Here is a 19,653-nt window from a genome sequence, read left to right on the forward strand (position 1 = left end):
TTGATTAGGGTTTACATTTCATGCCTGTATTCATGCAAATAGACCTATATGTAGGCTACTATGTTCTGCAGGCGCAAAAGTGACAGTGGAGTCAGTTTACTCTAAAGTAGAAACAGCAGTGCAAATAGTCCCTGTCATAATTGTAGTGGGTGAAATTAAAGTAGGCCTATCTCTGTTTTTGCTGGTTTCCCCTGAACACCATATGGACCCTGGTAGCACACTGGCGCAACTCTGGTTCCTCTGCTCCAGCATTGTCATGATTGTGTGTTTTTCCCTTGCATTGATATTTTGCTCTAAATAGCAGTCAGGCTAGGTAGCGTGAAAAAAAAAACCCTGCACCTGCAGCAAATCAATTAGTCAATAGTTTATTTCCAGAGTAGAGACTGGCTCTTCGCTGATTGGCCAAGTGTCTGATTAGTTTACTTAAGATGGTCGCGTTCCCGCCACCGCCCCTTTTCTGCTGCGCAAAGACTGCGACCTAGAGTTTGTCTACATACTTTAAAATAAATAAAGTGACTCCGAATCAACACCTCAAGGTAAGCCACCACAAAGGAGTAGTGTAAAAGTATGAGCTGCCAAAAGAAACTGCGCACAAAATGTCCATATAAAAAAAAGCGTTTTTTTACGACTGGTTGCTAGCGAGTCGGACATGCTGTGCGCAGAGCTTCATTGGAAATAATCGTATTTTAACGTGTCATAATGTTGGCCAGCGTTAACTAATGTTAAACTAGCCAAATTAATCGTTACTGTCTTAGCAAGCGCAGATCTAAATCCGGGTGCTAGCCAACACGCAAGAGTACCCCCATGTTGCCTCACAAGCTGACTTTATAAACGTCAAAACCGTTTGATTCCCCACCCTGTGTTTGGATAAAACCTGCTCTTTGGCAGTGGTCCAAACCGCGTTCGGCTAAACAACCACGCCGCTTGCTGCTGCAACCCTAATTAACATTAACATGTAGGGGCAGTTTAACTAAGTTAAGATTAAATGTTTAACAAAAAGTGGTAGCTTAGCATTAACTACAGGCAGTCATGGTTTGGAAGAATTTGGTAAAAATGAATTTTGCATGAACAGAGTTTGGGTCTTGTTGCGGAGGTTGCCTGCAGTAGCACAGGTGATACAGATTAATTAAACAAGGCGGCTCTCCACTCTCCCCATAGACTCCACTTCACACGCCTTACCTAAAAGGCAGGCTAACACTTTTTAAACTCAGTTGGGTTTTAACACTCACCTTTTGCCTTTTTAAACATGGCATCAGTTTTAATTCAGACCCCTTTTTGCATGCATGACTGGAGCAATTTAACACGTGTACTTTGTGGTATTATGTTTTGCCATGTGTCTTATTATATTTTCTAAATCCTGAGTTTAACACACAGAGGTCATTCTTTTAATAGTATCAGAGCATTTTTTTTTCATCAGTACTTGAAACCTATTTTCCTATATGTGATCTTTGACATTTATGCCAGTAGTCTTAAGTTACTGCCTGATATCATGGCAAGTGATGCCGATACTCACAGTAAAGCCTGTTTCACTGTCCACTTTTAAATGGTGTCACAGAATGTTTTCTTGTCTTTTATTGGATAATACAACTGTGGGGAAAAAACAGATTATTGGTCTCTGTAGTTTTTGTGCTCATGCTTGGCTGACAAGTTTTATTTTGTGTTCATGATTGTAGTATCTGGCCTTGAATATTGAGCAGGTGAATGTGTTGAAGCCACAGGCAGCTTGAGTTATAGCTGGCAGTCTGTGGTGAGTAATCTTCAGTTGGTAGGTCATGAAAAGATTACATTCTTGTGGAGCCAGCAGCGACCAGTTAATTTACCAGGAGGCTGCCAACACACATCTGTGGTCCTGTGGGTAGGCCTGTAGAGGAATAACCAGGAAAAAGGGGGGTGCCGAGTGACAGTTTCAAGGTGTGGTACACCTTGACTGAGTGGAGATTCCTGGTATTCGTTAAGTTGAACATATGGTAATTAGTAAGACATTTCCACGTACATGTAGATTATCATATGTAGTTTCTTAATTTTAACTGTTCAGCAAAATCATCCTCTATTGACTTGTCACTGTATCACAAGTGAGAAATGTTTAAGACAGATGAAATAGAATATGATGAACATACTGGCAATGCAATGTGCCCAATTGCCAGATGAAATAGTTATAATAAAATATGGCAGTTCTAAATTGTTATAAGAACATGCCTGAATCAGGTTCCTTTTGCTCAGGTCTTGGTGCACTGTAACCTGAGTAGTAGTAATGCAATTTAGCCATTCAAATTAAGAATCACTGCAGATCTCATCACAAGGTCAGCTTTAGTATAGATGTGAGATGCCCACATTTTTTCTTCATGTGCTGCTGCTTTTAGACATTTTTCCTCCTCAGGGTTCATGCAACGTCCACAATTTCAGCAGCCTCTGTGCTCCTAAGAGGGACAAGAGATAAGAGCAGTTGTCTTTATGTATTATTGAGCCCCCACGTTTGCCTTTCTAAATAAAGGCTGCTGACATTGACTAAAATGCGGGACAGTGAGTGAACTTCCAAAGGCCACATCACTGCTCTGTACAGCAATGTGTGCTGCTGTCAGAACTAGGTTAGTAAAAGCAATTATGTCCCCTTTGTCCTCCTTAAATATCCATCCCATCCCCCTTTCTTCTCCCTGTGGCCTCCACGTCTACTCCCCCCCTCTGCTGTTGATGTAGTCTGGGCTCTGTGGATGGTTCACTTGACTGTTCATGTGGTCCTTATTGTCTGTTGGCCACAGGGTGGCCCTCCCTCTGCATGTGTGTGGGTCATCGCTGGAGACCAGCATTGCAGTGTTCTTGACCCTGTAGGTGCAGAACAGCAGCTTTTATAGATCGCCATGTCTCATGCTCGGTATAGGTGTTAATGTGATGAGTGCTGATTAATGTAGTTTGATGTTTGGCTGTATTAGTGTGTAGGCCTATGATGGTGAGAAGCAGAGGTAGTGTGAAAATACCTAGTGGTGTCTAAGCATTTCACACTACTTTTTTGATTTTGAATTATTGGATTTGAACTTATAGGAACTGTATTGTAAGGTAGAAACCCACATGTTTAAACTTCATTTTTACATGGATGGTTTGTTCTTTTGCATTTCCAGCTATGTCGTCAGGTAATTCTAAAACACTGGCATCAGCTTTAATGTCCAGCTTTTGGCGTCACACTGTCAGCCTTTGTGATATATGGCTTGCACACCTTTTTTATATTATAGCTGATATGAAAATTATGTACTGCTATTTTGCAGTAGGCTTCACTCAATCATTCTTTGGCGGTGTGACTTTTAGAGTTTCACTATTAAATGTCAGAATCAATACATTTGACATTGCTTACTCAGTATTAAGTACTAATCAGAGTACCTCTGATTTAATCCATAGCTATTTATAGTGTTGCTATATTAAACCGTTGCAAGAACAGGCACTTTGATAATCATAGACACACATTTGTTTTCTATTTTTTAGTCAAATAAAAAAATTGTGGTAACAGAGCTGAAAATATGGAGAACTATATTTTCCCCTTACAATGACATGTTAATATTTTGCATTAGTTGTTAAAAAAAAAAAACAACTCTGGCCAGAAAGAATCAAAAATGCCTGGGGTCAAAATTTCAGAATAAGTCAATATTGATGAAGATATGTTGCAGTCTCTTGAGCAATGCAAGCTAACCCAACTGAATTTTATTTCAGGCTGACTCTGTAGTAAATTTGTATTTATTTTTTTTCCTCTACCCAATACTGCTGGATTATTCCTTTAAAGTGTTGGTGAAAAAGCATACGCTTCTACTTTGGAGGCAAGCCTGTCAATTATAAGTCAGCATTGCATCACTTTTCAGCATAATTCTGACTGGTTCTGGTATGACTGCGCTGCTGCATAAGTACCCCACTCTCAACCCTGCCCACTGTAGCTTTGCACCTTCAGGACAGACTGAGTATTAAGTTTACAACTCTGATACACTTTTGCTCGTCTTTAAATGTTAATCTGCAAACACAGTAGTCTTGCTAGTGGGAATGGTAGAGCAAAAATGCATTAAAACGCTGAGCAGGATTTTGAGGCGTGGACAGCTGAGCAACGCATCATCTAAGACGTGGTGCAAATGACGTGCTCATCATTGTTACCTTGTCAGCAAAATCAAGATGATTCAAGTTGGCTTCAGATTTCAACAGACCAGGTACAACTAGAGTCAAAGTAGTAAAGGTCTTTAAAAGTTCTATTCATTATTACGCTGCGTATAGGATGATTTCACTAATAGTTAGTTTTTACAGTGCTGTCATCAAATCACCTTTTTTTCCTGAAAGGTTATTAGTAGACCTTTTGACAGCATTGTATGTTGTAGCATTTGCCTTTGTACAATAAAGTGTGTGTGGGTAGACTATTCACATCTGTATTTTCAGCTGGGATATTTTGAACCTTGTGGGCTTTTAGTTTTCAAGGACAGGCCTTGCATGTCAGTGTGTGCACTCTGGAGTTCTTCACTCTGCAACTTGTCACGCATACTTGGTCAATTTAATCCTCGGAGGAGCTAGTAGCAGAGATTCGTGCCTCCTCACTTTAAGTGCTCTGTGTCACATCAGTACACGCTGATCTCACTGTTGGCTTCAGGTTCGACTTAAATAGGTTTTAAAGTTCTGTTGGGCTTTTTTGCCCAGTTTATCTTGTGATTTGAATCTATAAAAAAGTGTAGTCACAGTATTTCTTTTTGTTTTGGTCCTTTTTATAAGGTCCTAAAGAAATGGCTTATACAGTATGTTTTATATAATCCAGGAAATTTACAGACTGGCTGAAGAAAACGGAAGGCAATTTCAACAAATAAAACCAGTCGAATTGTTTGCACTGTTACTGGCAGGGCTTTAAAAGTATGAATCGTTGTGGGAGCAAGAAACTGAACTCTCATTGTGCAGGGAGATGTGGATTCTTGTGTATTAGAGTGGACACCATAGTTCAGCAGAAATCAAATCTTGCAAAGGAAATTAAACTGTTTTTAAAAATTAATACGTGCAGATATGGCAATTATGCTTGATGGCCTTTACTGAAGTTGCTGTTAATTGAAACTAAAATGGCAGCATCCTCAAGTGGCAGTTGTGACATAAATCCATCATTGGGATTGATTGAATTTCAAGCTAAATGAGCTGTGGTAATCTTGGTTGTAGGCTACATTTGTCATAAACATCTATCCTCAAGGTAGTGCATCAAGAGTTTTGCAAGTGAACAGTGCAAACATTATCACAATCAATTGTTTGTTTATACGAGTCGTTTAGTTTATAAAACATCAAACAAGTTGTCAGAACCCGATGTAACGTCATTGTATTGCTTGATTAGTCCAACGGTCCAGAACCCAAAAGATTCAATTTGTGATGATGGCAAACAGATGATCTTCACCTTGGAGAAGCCGTAGCCAGAGAATGTAGTGTCTTGAAACATGAAACAATGAATTGATTATAAATAGTTGCAGATTAAATTTTTCTTTCGATCGACTAAAGAACGATCAGGTTGTGAATATACTCTATCAGTTGGTTTACATCTGTATTTCAGTCAAGAGTTTGATCAGCTGTGAAATCTTGCTTCCAAACACCCACACGAAGTCACTTTCCCGTGTGATTTAAATTAGCACAATCATTGAGCTGCTCAAACTGAGCCAGCACCACCAGCGTCAGAGGTTGAAGGATGACACATGGCTAAGGCACAAAACAAAAGTATAGAAACTGTCAAAGTATTCGGGTGGACCACTTGCATGTAAATTAATGACAGAGCTTTGTTGTCAGTTTGGGATGTCCCTTGTGCTTTTTGCATATTGTCATAGTGACATTATAGATAACTTTAGCTCATGTGTGAAGTCAAAAGCCTTTACTGTGAATGACTTGGGAATCTGTCTTCTCTTCATAGTAATACTGCGTGCGGAGGCTTTTCTCCCTCTTTGTGAGAAGGCTGTGGGATCTGAGAGTACCAATAACCAAACACGCTGCACTTTAATGAGTCCTAAAAGGCAGCCCGCTCAGTGGGGTAAAGTTGTGGAGGTGGATGAGTTTATCTTAGCAGTGATGAGAAAACAGAAAAAGACCCTCGTGGTCTTTATTTGGGGCTGGTTTCTGACGAACTGTGAGACAAGGCCTCCAGGGAAAAGAGATGCTCCGCACTCAAATTCCTCCACAAAGGGGCTGCTGGCTGGCTGCACACAGCGAAAGTCTTGATGAAATTTTTGGGGATAGGCGTCTTGCCAAGCCATCTCTTCCAAGTGTTTATCTAATGAAATATTATTGCCTTGTGGCACTATCTCAAGCGGGACAATAGCCAATGTTTGTGCTTTGTACTAGAATAAAAGGTGAAACACATGAAATGGCGATTGAAGTAAGTCACTTTCTTCAACAACAGTATGTTCTCTTGTGACCTGCTCGTCTCCTGTTTCTGTGCAGGGGGATAGTACTTTAGCTGAATGTCAGGTTTTAGGTGTTTTGCTCTTTATAGCCTTTTTGAGCTGCAATAATGTTGACATGTGAAATCAGTTCTTGTATTTTGCAGCCACCACCTGGTTTTATAGTTTGAGACAAACATTACAGATGAAAAGAGCAGCGAGAGGGTTAAGTTGACCTGTGAAGTTCAAGTCCCCGTCCTTGTGCCACTGGGATGTTAGCAGCGTGCTTGGTGTGGATGTTGACTGTGGTTGCCTCTGTTTCTTTAATCACTTGAACCTGAAAACTGATGTCCTAAATCAAATAATGTCAGGACTAATGCCGTCAGGGGGAGAACTCTTTGTCTACTGACCAAACTTTCAGCCAGTTTTGGGGTACCGTATATATTCTGTCAGATTTAGAAGTATGCTGTTTATGATCCCAAGAGACGCACACAGAGACATGAGTATATCATTGTAGTATATCAATGCCTGCAGCCTTCTAACCCTAACCTGCAGTGAGAGGAGTATATGCCGTGGTGAACTGTACATTACTTCACACTGCAGCCATCAAAAGTCTCTGCATGGAGCAGGTTGTACACAACTTTAGTAACTTACAGATGATAAGGTAATGATTAATGCCTGGTGCTAGGGCTGGGCAATAAAACAATAACGATAATTATCGCAATATATTTTTTAAATAATATAATTAATGTTCAATATAGTCACTAAATATTGGGTTTAATTGATTTGAATCACAAAGTAGCACTTTTTCTATTAAAATATTTGTTTTGTTGAGGAAAAGGGACTGAAATTTCTTTTAGTAAATATTGAAAGATTGTCACAATAGTTTTGAATGTTCTACCTCAGATTTGTTAAGTGATCCACTGTTTGGCATCAAGTGTTTGTCACATTCTGTATAAAGAAACCTTTCACCACATAATTAACCATCTGGTTTCTTCAATTTTAACTCGAAAGCAAAAATCAACCTTTAAACGTGAAAGAAATAATGATTTGACATATATCGAAGATACGAAATGTTTTTATTGTGATTTTGGCCATATCGCCCAGCCCTTCCTGGTGCACACTAAAGAATTTACCAATCTTAATAGATTTTAAAAAAAAAACAGGAGGTACCACAGACAGAATTAACCAAAAAATATATATTAATCATAAGCACACTTAACAATTTCAGTGGTGATTCCAGCGACTTTGGAATTGGGACAAACAAACAAACATGGAGGCAGACTGGGGGGGTGTGTGTGGTACAGGGGGAAAAAAAGAATAAAACTGGAGAGGGAATCGGCATGGTTTTTACATTTTAGAGCGCGATCAATTACGCAACACTGACGCTTCCTGGTTAGCTCGCTCTCATTGGCTGTGGCACGTTTCTGATCGGAGGGGCCCCCCTGATCCGCTCACTGACCTCAAGGTTATGTCTGTAAAATCCTCACACTACAGGATCACTTGGGAACACCCCTGCAATTGTCAGGATGGGCAAATCGGACCTAGAATTGGTGTAGTTATCCTCTAGTGCGTGCATAGCGTAACTGTAAAGTTAACTTTACCTCCATGGGACATCAGTTCCTAGGGTTATGATTTTCCCATACAAGATAATAGGAGGGGATATGGCACGCATCGTAGGAGAAGAACAGCGTGGTAAAAGTTGGTGTGTACACCTTCATAATGTGTTGGAGGTTTGAGCGTTAAGGCAATTAGTGCTTGTAATCAAAATGTCCATAACACAGTTAACAGTAAGACTGTACACATCAATACTAAGAGGTGCTCACTGCTCACATGCCCTGTGAGATTGAGGCAGCTTATTTTAGTTGTAGGAACCTTGCTAGTAAACTGATCTGTCAACTTCTTACTTGCCCTGATCAATGTACTGTCCTCGAGTTCATCTGTAGTTTATATTCCTTGTGACAATGTTGACTTGTCTGGGGTTGCGGTTTCTTCTAGTGAATGAAATTTGTTTGTGGTGATGGGTCATGTGGGCTGACTATTGCTGTATGTCTGTAGTTTCTATTTGTTGCTTGCGTTGTGTAGTCAATGGGTTTTTGACCTTGTTGTAGGGACATGTCGGAGAATCTATTGAGTCATGTATTCGCACTTGTGCACTGCAACATTAACAGTGCAGTTTCTCTACAGTACGTTCAGAAGCCTGAAAGCAGTGGTGGTAACGATGGACACGTTTCATTAAACTGAAGTAAAACAAACACTCGGTTTCCTTTACATGCAACCAATGGTGGCCTGAAGTTCAATGTTTACAGTAGAAATGATTGATTGTACATTGCACATAAAGTCATCCTTTCAACTAGGGATCCACTGAAATGAAAATTCTTGGCCAAAACCGAATATAATAAACTTGCCGAACACTGAACAAGTACATTCACGTTCCATTTATTTTGCCTTTTTTTACTATTGGATAAATTAAATGGTTAAAATGTGCTTTTTACTCAGTGTTTCCCACAGGATTTGGAGAGACTATGGTGGGTGGGTCCGAGGCCTGAGGGGGGTCCGGTAAAGTAAATTACATGTGTCTGTTTACTTTTAATGTACACCTGTAATATTGTGTATACTTTCTATGAATATAATCCAATTAATCTTATTTCCATACAGTATAGACACCTCACTTTGAAAACCGGACGTTGTCACATGTGTATCCTCGCGCTAAATTCATCAAGTCCGACCCAGTTTGATTAATGTTGTATGTGGTTCTCGTATGGCGTAACACGAAGACTTCACAGCCTCTCTTCAGGTAGGACTCTCGTACTGCAACACTTGTCTTTGTAAATAGAAAATGACAGGATAAAGTCGCTAACCTGCCTGTCAGCTCGCACTGGTCTGTTTCAGTTACCATAAAGGCTTGAATACGTGTGCACTCCAAATTTAGGTGCAGCTAGCTTAATTGCCTTCTCAGAAACGAGTGACAAACACTCAAAGCGGGTCAGACCGTCGTTGCCCTTTTGTAGGAAGTCAGCCACAGATGGAATGGATGTGTTTGGAGACAATTCAGCAGAACAGTGTGTGCAAACAGCGATTTCAGCGTCTTTCTCAGACACTTTAAAATGCTTCCACACTGTTGACATGTCAATGTAATTGTTCGGTAAAATTTATTTGGTCTTTTGATCTATTAGGCTGAACCCCGTAAGTCCTTTTTTTGCTATTTTCATCAGATTAATTTCGTTGGCCGAACAATCGGTGCATCCCTACTTTACACCAAAACCAAACTTCATTTGTTTAATGCAGTATTAACAGTTCCCGTATATTAGCATTGTGCCTTCATGATAATTCTTACTATGCTTAAAATGTAAGACAGATTCCCATCGTAGGTTCAAAGCCCAATCTGATGTCTTAAAATAGCTCTTTCAGAACATGATTTAAAAAAAAACGATATTCAATTAATGGTATGAAACACAAGAGCAGCAAAATATCTCTGTCAGAGGTTTATTTATCACTGCCATTAACACAAGTCAGTCAGTAAGCGGTTATTATGAAACAGCAAGCTGTTAAGGGACGCTACTACACTGTATTTTCATATGTGCACTGAGGAATCTGTGCTTTATGCTATTTTAAACATGGCTTCTGATCTGCCACATATTGGCAAACACTGGAATGAGCATATTGTCAGTGACTTAGGTGGTTGTTCAGATGAGGAGGCTCTGTTGTGAGGGGGTTCTCGCAAGACTTCACCACTCGAGCACAGCTTCTCAGACTCAACTGACTCAGCCAGAATATTGGCTTGAGTTCACTGTGGTCTTGATACTGCGACTACGTGTGTGTTGCAGTATCAAATAAAAAAAAAAAAAATCGTTATCCGTTCGATAACGACAATTATCACGTTTTTCTTTCAAGCTTTGCTCCTGAGTGAAAATTGAAGAAACCAGGTGGTTATAAACTGTTCTTTATGGTCAGAACAAACACTTGATGACAAATAGTGGATCACTTCACAAATCTGAGTTGGATCATTCAAAACAAATGATCTTTTTTCAGTCCCTCTTCCTCAACAAAATGAATATCTTAAATATATAAATCTGAAAAATTAAGTGCTAATTCGTTCATGATTCAAATGAATTGAATCAAACATTTATTGACGATATATTGAAAATTTGTTATATTGAGGTAAATTATATTGTGATAATTATCATTGTTTCATTGCCCAGCTCTAGTGGACACACTCCTTTTTTGACACTTTCAGCACCACTCTTTCATCTGTCTATTAACGTCTCATCCATGTGTTTATGTAGCATTTACATCCTAGGCTAACAGTATGTCAGCTGGGACTTGCATCCACGCTGTGGCATCTTTCAGATCACACAAACATTGTCACCTGCCCAGCACATTGCTGTTGAACCGCTGCAGCCACACCTTATTTCTCCAGTCTACGAGTTGCACACTGTAACATTGTCAGTGTCCTCCTGCTGCTTTCTGCTGTTTCCTAACCTTGTTCTCCGGCATGGTCGTGACGTCAGACTCGAGGCATCAGGGGGAAAACTGAAAAGACAAATTTGTGGTGATGTGAAAGGAGTCAATCCTATATTCAGCGGGTTTACTGGGGTTTAATAAACCAGTGCTAATTTTGGTGTAAAAGATTTATTTGAAATAACCAAAACTGTAACATGTAACTGACCTGTTCTTTAGGCAGTCTGATCACCTGTGGCGCCATAAATGTAAAGATTTGTGTACAAGCTTGCAATTTTCACAGCTTAATGATCTTCTAAGTGGATGTTTTGCATCAGCCTTCCTATATAAGCTATTGTATAGTGTGCTGTGCGCTCTTCAAACTCTTGTCACTACTGACGAGCTTTGTTCTGTGCACAGACGTATGCTGATTTGCTTTCAGAGCAGAAATATATTTAAATATTCAAAATAAATAACATTGTTACGTACATTGTCATTTTTAGTCAATCTATCACAGTGGACTCTAATCACATACACACTCCACACCTCCAGTTTTTCACACAAGTTGATGTCAGTTATTTTCAAATGGAGTAAGAGTCCAGGGCGGATCTACAGCTGTTTGATCTGACTAACACCAAGCTGTTTGCTGCAATTTGTTAGTGCACATGCATTTATGTACATCATGATGCTCAGCACAGCCAATCGCTGAATCTGACAGCAGTGGTGTTACACAAATAACAGAACGAGAGCAGCAATTTAAAAGGAAACTGCTTGTTCAAAAAATTCAAAGGTGAGTCTCTTCAGTCATGTACTGACTTAATTTAGTCAAGATTCAAAATACTGTCAAGAAAACTATTAGGATAAAAGTCTTTCACTGGATGTGGGAAGGGAAAATGTCAGACAGATGTGTGAGAGCTCCAGTATACAGAACATATTTATTGACGTATGCATAATGTATGGAGCACATAACAGTATTTTTAGATGGCAGAAAAACTTTGACAAAGAACATTGCAATCAGGCTGGCATAAAGAATTTAATCTCTTCTTTTCACTTTTGAAATAATTTAAGATTTAATGTTTTTGATTCATATAGTATGGTGAAACATCAAAAAGATGGTGGGGTTTTTTTTTTGTTATACCCGTCTGTCTGAAAGTTGCAATGCTGTTTTCATCACTTGAGTAGAGAGAATCGATTCACATTTGAGTTATGGCAAGTTGACATTTTCACAAGATGCAACCAACAAGTAGAAACAAATTCATAAATGGTACACTAAATGCTCAGTTATCTGTGCTGTTTTTCACCCAGGAAATTGTTTGGCATAGGTAGGTGCTCTTTATAAGCCCAGGACCCAAATGTTTAATGACAGAGGTCAGTAAGCTGTGATCAGTTTTATACAGTCTATTTTGAAGCAGATTTTTATTTTTTTTAATTGTTAGTGGTTATAGTGAGGTTTTCTTCAGAAATTGCTTTCTTGATGCATGTTGGCTCTTTTACCTTTTGTTGTGATTTCAGTTTGTTGTAAGCTTTAGTTTTGTCTGTTGTTGAACTCTGGCTTCTCACTTGTATTTTAAGACTTAGTGTTTAATGCTTTGTGTGCGTGCGTGCGTGCCAGAGACCGTCAGCAAATACATGATGTGTCAGCAAGCGCTGTTGCTGGATGTGAGCAATCTGAGCAGACCAATTGATTTGTGCTTTCCAATTTCAGTGATCATCTTTGTGCAGCACTCCCCTCCATTTTCCTAATTGCCATTCCTCCTGCTTATTGTCAGTGGTGTTGCGGCCAGGTTTCTCTGAAAGCTCTACACTTCCTGGCTCTGCTGTTTGCTCCTTACTGAAGATGAATTGTGACTAAGTGAAACATTGCCTTTTGCTTCTCCCTGGTTTAATCCAATCTGCATGGACAGCCAGTTCAAAAAATATAGCTTCTTCCTTTTCTCCCCAGCAATGACATGTGATCACCTCTGACTGTTGCTTTTGTTCTTGTTGATCTAACATGAAGTACTTTCTGTGTCCACATTTTCAGACGGCAACTCCAAACTAACATGGCAGTCAGACTGTGCGATGTGGCTTCTCTGCTTAGAAGTGGTTCGTGGGCACCTGAGCCTTGGACTGGGGTCTGTGGCACTTCTTTTTTTGAAATCATTTGGCCAGAAGGCCTGCTCTTTGTCTCAGTGCTCAGGCCATACCAATGACGTTAGCGCTCAGTCATATTTCGACGCTCAAACCAAATTAATCACTTGTTCAATTTTGAATTTACTTTTGATTTGAACAGGCACTTTTGGGTTTTGTGTATGAAAAGCTGTTGTTTGACTGTATTGGTATGGTCTAAACCTGTCTGCTACTGACATCTTTATCTCAGACTTACTTTAATTTTTTTTTTACTGTGGCTTTATGGCCTTTGTGCACAAATGAGTAAAAATGTGATTGAATATGCATAGCAGTGTGATAACACTGATCTGCTTTCTGAACATGGTGAATCTGTTTTTATAAAGGATGACTCTTCATACATCAACTTGTTGCTGGTTTCCCTAACTGATTTACTCTATTGTTTTTAAGGCCTGTTGTCCAATGCTTGTGTACTTATGGCTGGAGATTTGGTGCGGCTATAGGCTTTGCATAACTAGTTCATTTTGCAGAATGAAGTGTTTCTCTTTGGTTGCAAGATTTCACCTTGAAAGACATGCTTAAGTATGCCACTTTCTAAGTTGAATTTTGCTTTATCAGTTAAGCTTCTCACTGATTTATAGCCTGTCACTTTGCTTTCTTAGTAGAAAGTTCTTATTTATTCAGAAACAAAAGCAGCAATCTTTAATGTAAGAGGGAATTCATTATTTACGCTTATTTTATATTTCTAGTTTTTTACCTGTAGTACTGCATGATCAAACATTTCACATGTGGTCAGATTTATGCTGAAACCACAATTTTACATAATTGAAAAATCTACCACAACCTGTTTGGAGGAAGGACAAATTTTGACACCACAGCCTTTTTTTTTTTTTTTTACGCAATGACATGGCGTTAGTTCTTCTATGCTACACTAAATTATATTAATGCAATAAAAAGTAAGGTTGACGGGAGAGGGGAAAAAAATAAAACACCAGTAGTCAGTATTTCAAAAACGATCATGTGTGAAGAGTCTTATTTTATTCATTTTTTTTTTTTAAACTCTGTTGGTGTTTTGATGTTTGGATATTGGCATGTGGTTTTGACTTGATTTTTATATATATTTTTTCCTTCTTTCTTTCTCTTCTTTAGCAGGTAATTGCTGCCATGGAAACACAGCTGTCCAATGGGCCAACTTGCAACAACACAAGCAACGGTCCTTCAACAATCTCAAACAACTGCTCCTCACCTGTAGAGTCAGGGAGCATAGAGGACAGTAAAACTAACTTGATAGTCAACTATCTGCCTCAGAACATGACCCAGGAGGAGCTGAAGAGTTTGTTTGGGAGCATCGGAGAAATTGAGTCCTGTAAACTAGTTCGAGACAAAATAACAGGTAAAACAACTGTTTGCATTGCTATGGCTGGTTAATGGCTCAACTATGTACTCTGAATTTATTGGCTGCAGCATGTGCATTCATTTTCATAAAATAGATTTAAGGCAAGTTGAAAGTAATGCTTATATAAAAAATTCCTCACTTATCAACGTTAAGCCCACGTAATGTGTCGGGGGGGCCCACCGACAGTGTTGTCGTAGTCATAAGCTTTTCCGTTTATGCATGCACAGTGTGGGATTTCTTCTTAGAATATTTGACATCTAGTATCATAAATTATGGACCCTTTTACCCCCAATAAATGCAGAAGCCTTTGTTTTGAAAGTCAGCCAATCATTCTGCATCTTATTATGGCGAATATAAGGCACAGTCTTTACACAGTAGCCATTATAAAACCTGCCAAACAGCAGCATAAGGACTATGCGAATTTAGTATGTAGGATGATACTAGTCTCATTTGCAAAATGCCCCCCCCCCCCCCCCCCCCCCCCCCAAAAAACCCTAGGGAAATTGATATAGATGGAATACATGGCTTTCTACACAGAGGGCATTTACTTGGCTCCTTATTACAAGGGACACCAAAATGTAATGGCACTATTACCTTCCTTATATTTATCGCAAATGATTTCTGGTTTTTGTAATGGGAGGAATGCAGCTGCCAGACACATACTGACATCTCCTGTGTGACATGAGCAGGTAAATAATGGCTGAGGGTGCTAGATGCTTGCAGTCCACTGTTTTGGTCAAGGTTACCTAGACCTTCTGCCATATGCTTCTTAAAATGCGGTCGGAAGGTCAGGCATGTGAGCCTCTCTGGCCTTTTTTTTAAGGATAAATACTCACATCTGTTAATTTGCATCAATAGCTTTAGTTAAGTGAAGTTCTTTCCATTAAAATGAGGCTGGAGAGCAATGTTGAACTAAGAAGCTAGAACTTTAATAATTATAGATTATCTTTATTCTCCAAGGTAGTCGGCTTCATTAAATTAACATGTAAGATGTGCGCACAACCACATCTGGCTTTGAAATAATAATGCTTAATATTTCACAATGCTTGTATAGCTGACAAGCATTCAAAATTCTCGTGCTGTAAGCATGTTTAGCTAGACTAGGTCAATAGGAGTGGCAAATCAAAGCTTTCATACTGTGTTACTGGGGGGAAAAAAGGCAGCAAGAGGTAGCAAAATGAGGGGATGGAAGGTTCTCATTATGTTTGTACTGACTCTAGACTTTTTACATGCAGCAATGAGGAAAGTGTATGTAGTCTTGCGTGGGATAGATGCTCTTGTATAGCTATGCATACAATACATGCATTTAATTGTTGTTAGATGGGTGGTGCTGAATTGATCAGTGATCCTCATTTAAAATCAGTGTTGCGCACAGTCTGCTTGGGTGACTGAACACAAACATGCCTGACGGGTTGCATATTTGGTAGAGCAAGTGCGATAGTCTCACTCCCAAGTAAAATAAGTGCAAGGCACCAGTCAGTTGTTTACAGGGCTTTGAAATAGTTTGAAAGATTAGGTTTTGTTTTATGCATTTAGATGTTCAGAGTCTCTAAAGTAGACTTAATCATCTGATTTTCTTCTGACAATATGACAAAAAATTATGTTAAGTTAATTATTAAGTTATATTTTGTCTGCATGCAGGTCCACTAGAATTGTATATAGCAGGAATAACTTGGGCTTGAGCAACTTTCTAGACTTGCAAAAGTGTATTTGAACCCCAAGAAACTGAAGGAAGACTATTTGTAGAAATGTGCATGTCCATAGTATGGACAGAATCGGATCTCATTAAACCTTGTTTAATTTTCCACCAGGTGTTTTTAGTGTCCACAGCGGAGTTAAATTACATTGCCTCTTGCTTTTCAGACCAGTCTAATTGCAGATTAAATCAGAGATATAGAATTAACACATTTTATCATTTTAAAATCATCCTTTTAAAAGTAACATTTTAACAGCGGTTGCTGTTAACATCTGCTTCTATAGGGCTGTTCCCATGCTACCTGTATGTCAGCTGTTCATTTGGCATGTCCTCTGCCTTATGCAGCTATCTTGTTATAGAAAATCCCGACTATTGAGATGAATTGTCTGTGTGTTGCATCACAGATGTGTCTTGTATTTGAGCATTGGAATGCTGTACACACCTGCGTGTCGTATTAATTTCTAATGTATGTCTTTTACAAAAGGAAGCAAGTAATACTGAAGAGAGTATAGAGGGAAGAATTACACAATTTTTGTCTTTCAGAATAGGAGCTTCTGTTGGATCAGATTAAGGATGAATGTTGTGTGTAGATGGGTTCTGATTCCAAAGGCTCTTGGCTTCAGAGGTGATCTGATTACGAGTAATCGTTTTTTTTTTTTAAACAAATTGTCTTAATAAATAAAAAATACAAATGTACCCACTTGGAAAAGGTGAGTTCTTAGCTCTCTGGCTGGCAGTAGAGACGGCAACACCCTGACATAAACAAAATCAAAATTTTGTTTGGCCAAAACATTACAGGATTTACTTTAGTACATATCAAAATTTCAGTCATGTTTGGTCACATTAACAAAAGGTAGGGTTCAGAAACCTTTTAAATCCCAAGACTGAGACAGAAAAGGAGATTGGATTGATCCATACTGTTTAGCAATAGTGGTGTTATGCAGGAATTTATAAGGCACCAATGTGATTATTCAACTTGCAGCATGGACAGTATCTAGCCTGCAGGCTTTTATAAGTTAAGCAGTCAAACTGAATTGAGTTGAGGAAGAAAAACGGACTTCAAACTCAGTTGGGGAGAAATTTGCCCCTTAATGTTATTCAAAGCCTCAAAGTCATTTCTCAGAATGATGCTATGATTTCAATTTCGGCTCTACATAAACCCTATCCCCTCCAGACTATGTTGCTTTTTGTCTCTCCCTCGGCCCTGTGGCGATGGATTTAAGCCAGCCTACATCTGTGTGCTGGTACTACATCAGATGTTAAGTAATCACCAGAGAGATGCATGCTTCCTCTTTGCTTTAAATGTTTTCGCCTTGGCGGCTGCTGCTGCAGCTTAGTCTTTGTGTCATTTTCCTCCCACTATGGGCAGCGCTAGTCTTTTACTGGAAGCTGGGTGCAGTTCTGTGTTTGAAAGTGCATTGCAGCATGTCTCCGCTACTCCTTTAACGACAGCTGAAAGTGAGCAAGTTGTTCATTATAGGGGCATGTTTGAGGCCTCCCAGTCATAACAGTGGATGTAACGGATACTAGACGTTCTATAGGAAGACATCGCTGTAAGGACAAAGTTTGCCCACATATACAGCATGTATGAACAGACGGGCAGTTTGACCCCCCAGGCTTCAGTAAAGTGTCATTTCACCAGCTCATTTCAAAGGCTCTGCATGTTTCTCGTGGCTATAACTGTCCCTGAGATGGGAAGGTGAAATTAAGTTTATGAACTTCACTTGATCACAGAACAACCAATGAGAGCAGTGACTCATGGTGGTGAGACGGAAAATAGCTATAATGGGTGTTCAGTAAAGCTAAATTAATATCAATGCTGCAAGTTGGGTGATGTATTTTCCTTACTAATACGTGTTCTAATGTGTCCTTTTGATATAAATTGTTTTTATATATTGTTGCGGACACCCCCCCCAAACATAAACCTCCCTGTCACAACACACACGCGTTCTCAGTCATCTCTCTAAACTTGTCTTGGGTTTACATGTGAAAGTGGGGTATGTAAAAATATTAAGTGCATCTAATTTCATAAAGTTTGAGAAAATTCAGGTTGCTTATGTACTGTATTTAATATGCTGAAGCTGCTTGAGCTGGTGAACTTGACCGGCAGTGGAATTGCAGAGACCCAGCAGTGTGGGTGGAGGAAATTGAATTGCCTCTGTGCACATAAAGAGTGGGTGTCAATCTATTGTACATTTTAGAGAGAAACTGTAGAGGGAGGGGAGCACATTGAGCCTTGGCTACAGCACTGTGTCAGAGATGAGTTGGTATGAAAGCAGAGCAATTGCCTGTCGTTTTTAATTTAAGTGGGGTTTTTTTGAGAATTTACTATAGATTGTAAACCAAATAGATTTTTGTTCGGAAATGGGTTTGTGACCTCCTGTGTTCTTCGTGCTCTGCCAAATAAGATATAAAGTCTGACAGTTAATCTGTGTATCCTAAACACTTTGAGTAAAACTGCCTTAGTGCCATTCACCAATGATTCACTAGACAGTTTTGTGCATATTTAGTTGAAATTATCTGTATGTTACTTTTCTCTGTCCCTTGACGTATTTCCTGCTCTTGCGATTTGCAGGGCAGAGCCTAGGCTATGGATTTGTGAATTACGTGGATCCAAAAGATGCAGAAAAAGCCATCAATACCTTAAATGGCTTGAGACTTCAGACCAAAACCATCAAGGTAAGATATCTCGCATGAATGTTTTTTTCTTTTTTAGAAATTGCCAAAATACATTGACATGTCCATTATCTCCAATAAGCCACCTAATCATATTCAACTCACCGAAACCTGTTACCATTCACGACTGGTTGCAGAAATCCAAGATATGCCGTTCATGTCTAGCTTTCTGGGTTGGAGTCGAAGCATAATGAGGCTGGAGAAATGTGGGGTGGAAAGGGAGCCTATTGTTAATCTGGGCACATGCGGCTTTGCCTGGGCCTCAAGTAGAGCAGAACTGTTTCTATGGTTGCATGTGCTGTAGCACTGCTGTATGCCTTTACAGGGAGGTTGCTGCCATTAGCATTCATCAGGCAAAATAGCACACAGTGTGCTGGTGGAAAAACGCATTTGCTTCATATAGTGCTGCAGGATTTGTGGATGGTGGAGCAAGATTATTAGACCTGAGATTTTTTTTCACAGGGGTTTTACAAGGAGCTAGCCAGATCCTTCTCACATCGGGCTGAGGGGATGATGATGGAAATGCAAGCAAAAACACATTTTGTGGTTAGAAAATTCATGTTTCAATAGCACCGAATTTGTCAGCTGTATGCTTGATTATTTCTGTAGTAAACATTTGAATATTATATTGACAGTTGAAGATAAGGCGTTTTGAGCCATACTGCTTCATTCCCATGAATCAAATTTTTTTTCTTTTCCCTCCCTCTTCCTCAGTTCATACTTCTGAAAGTAGAACATGGGAACTATATATATATATTTTTTTTTTTTTTCACTCACACATCCAAAATTCTCTAGCTGCTCTGTCAGAAGTGCAAATAAACCCCAGTGAGGTAGAAGAATGTGTTTTGCAAATATTAGCATCAAATGAAGTGTGAAGGTGAGGCTGGGAGGGAGGTAGGGGTGAGGAGAAACGAGGGAGCTGCCTGGCTATGGGCAGGGAGCTTTAGCTTTCACATTCACTTTGTCAGCCTTTCCTACAGGGC

At 39.4% G+C, this 19,653-nt stretch overlaps 1 protein-coding gene across 4 annotated transcripts in view; it reads left to right on the top strand.

Moving 5' to 3' along the window:
* Positions 1-400: 400 nt before the first annotated feature.
* The window catches only part of elavl2 (ELAV like neuron-specific RNA binding protein 2), a 28,938-nt gene continuing 9,685 nt past the window's right edge, over positions 401-19,653 (top strand). Inside the window, exons 1-4 of one of the 4 annotated variants that reach the window (XM_046065350.1) lie at positions 401-536; positions 12,820-12,910; positions 14,052-14,295; positions 18,570-18,673. In XM_046065350.1, coding sequence (XP_045921306.1) covers positions 12,839-12,910; positions 14,052-14,295; positions 18,570-18,673 — 420 coding nt within the window. In that variant the 5' untranslated portion in view covers positions 401-536; positions 12,820-12,838. The remainder of the gene's footprint in view (positions 537-12,819; positions 12,911-14,051; positions 14,296-18,569; positions 18,674-19,653) is intronic. The other 3 variants (XM_046065348.1, XM_046065349.1, XM_046065351.1) reach the window with 3 other exon arrangements.

The sequence above is a fragment of the Micropterus dolomieu genome, linkage group LG12, assembly GCF_021292245.1.
Source record: "Micropterus dolomieu isolate WLL.071019.BEF.003 ecotype Adirondacks linkage group LG12, ASM2129224v1, whole genome shotgun sequence".
NCBI classification, from domain to species: Eukaryota; Metazoa; Chordata; class Actinopteri; order Centrarchiformes; family Centrarchidae; genus Micropterus; species Micropterus dolomieu.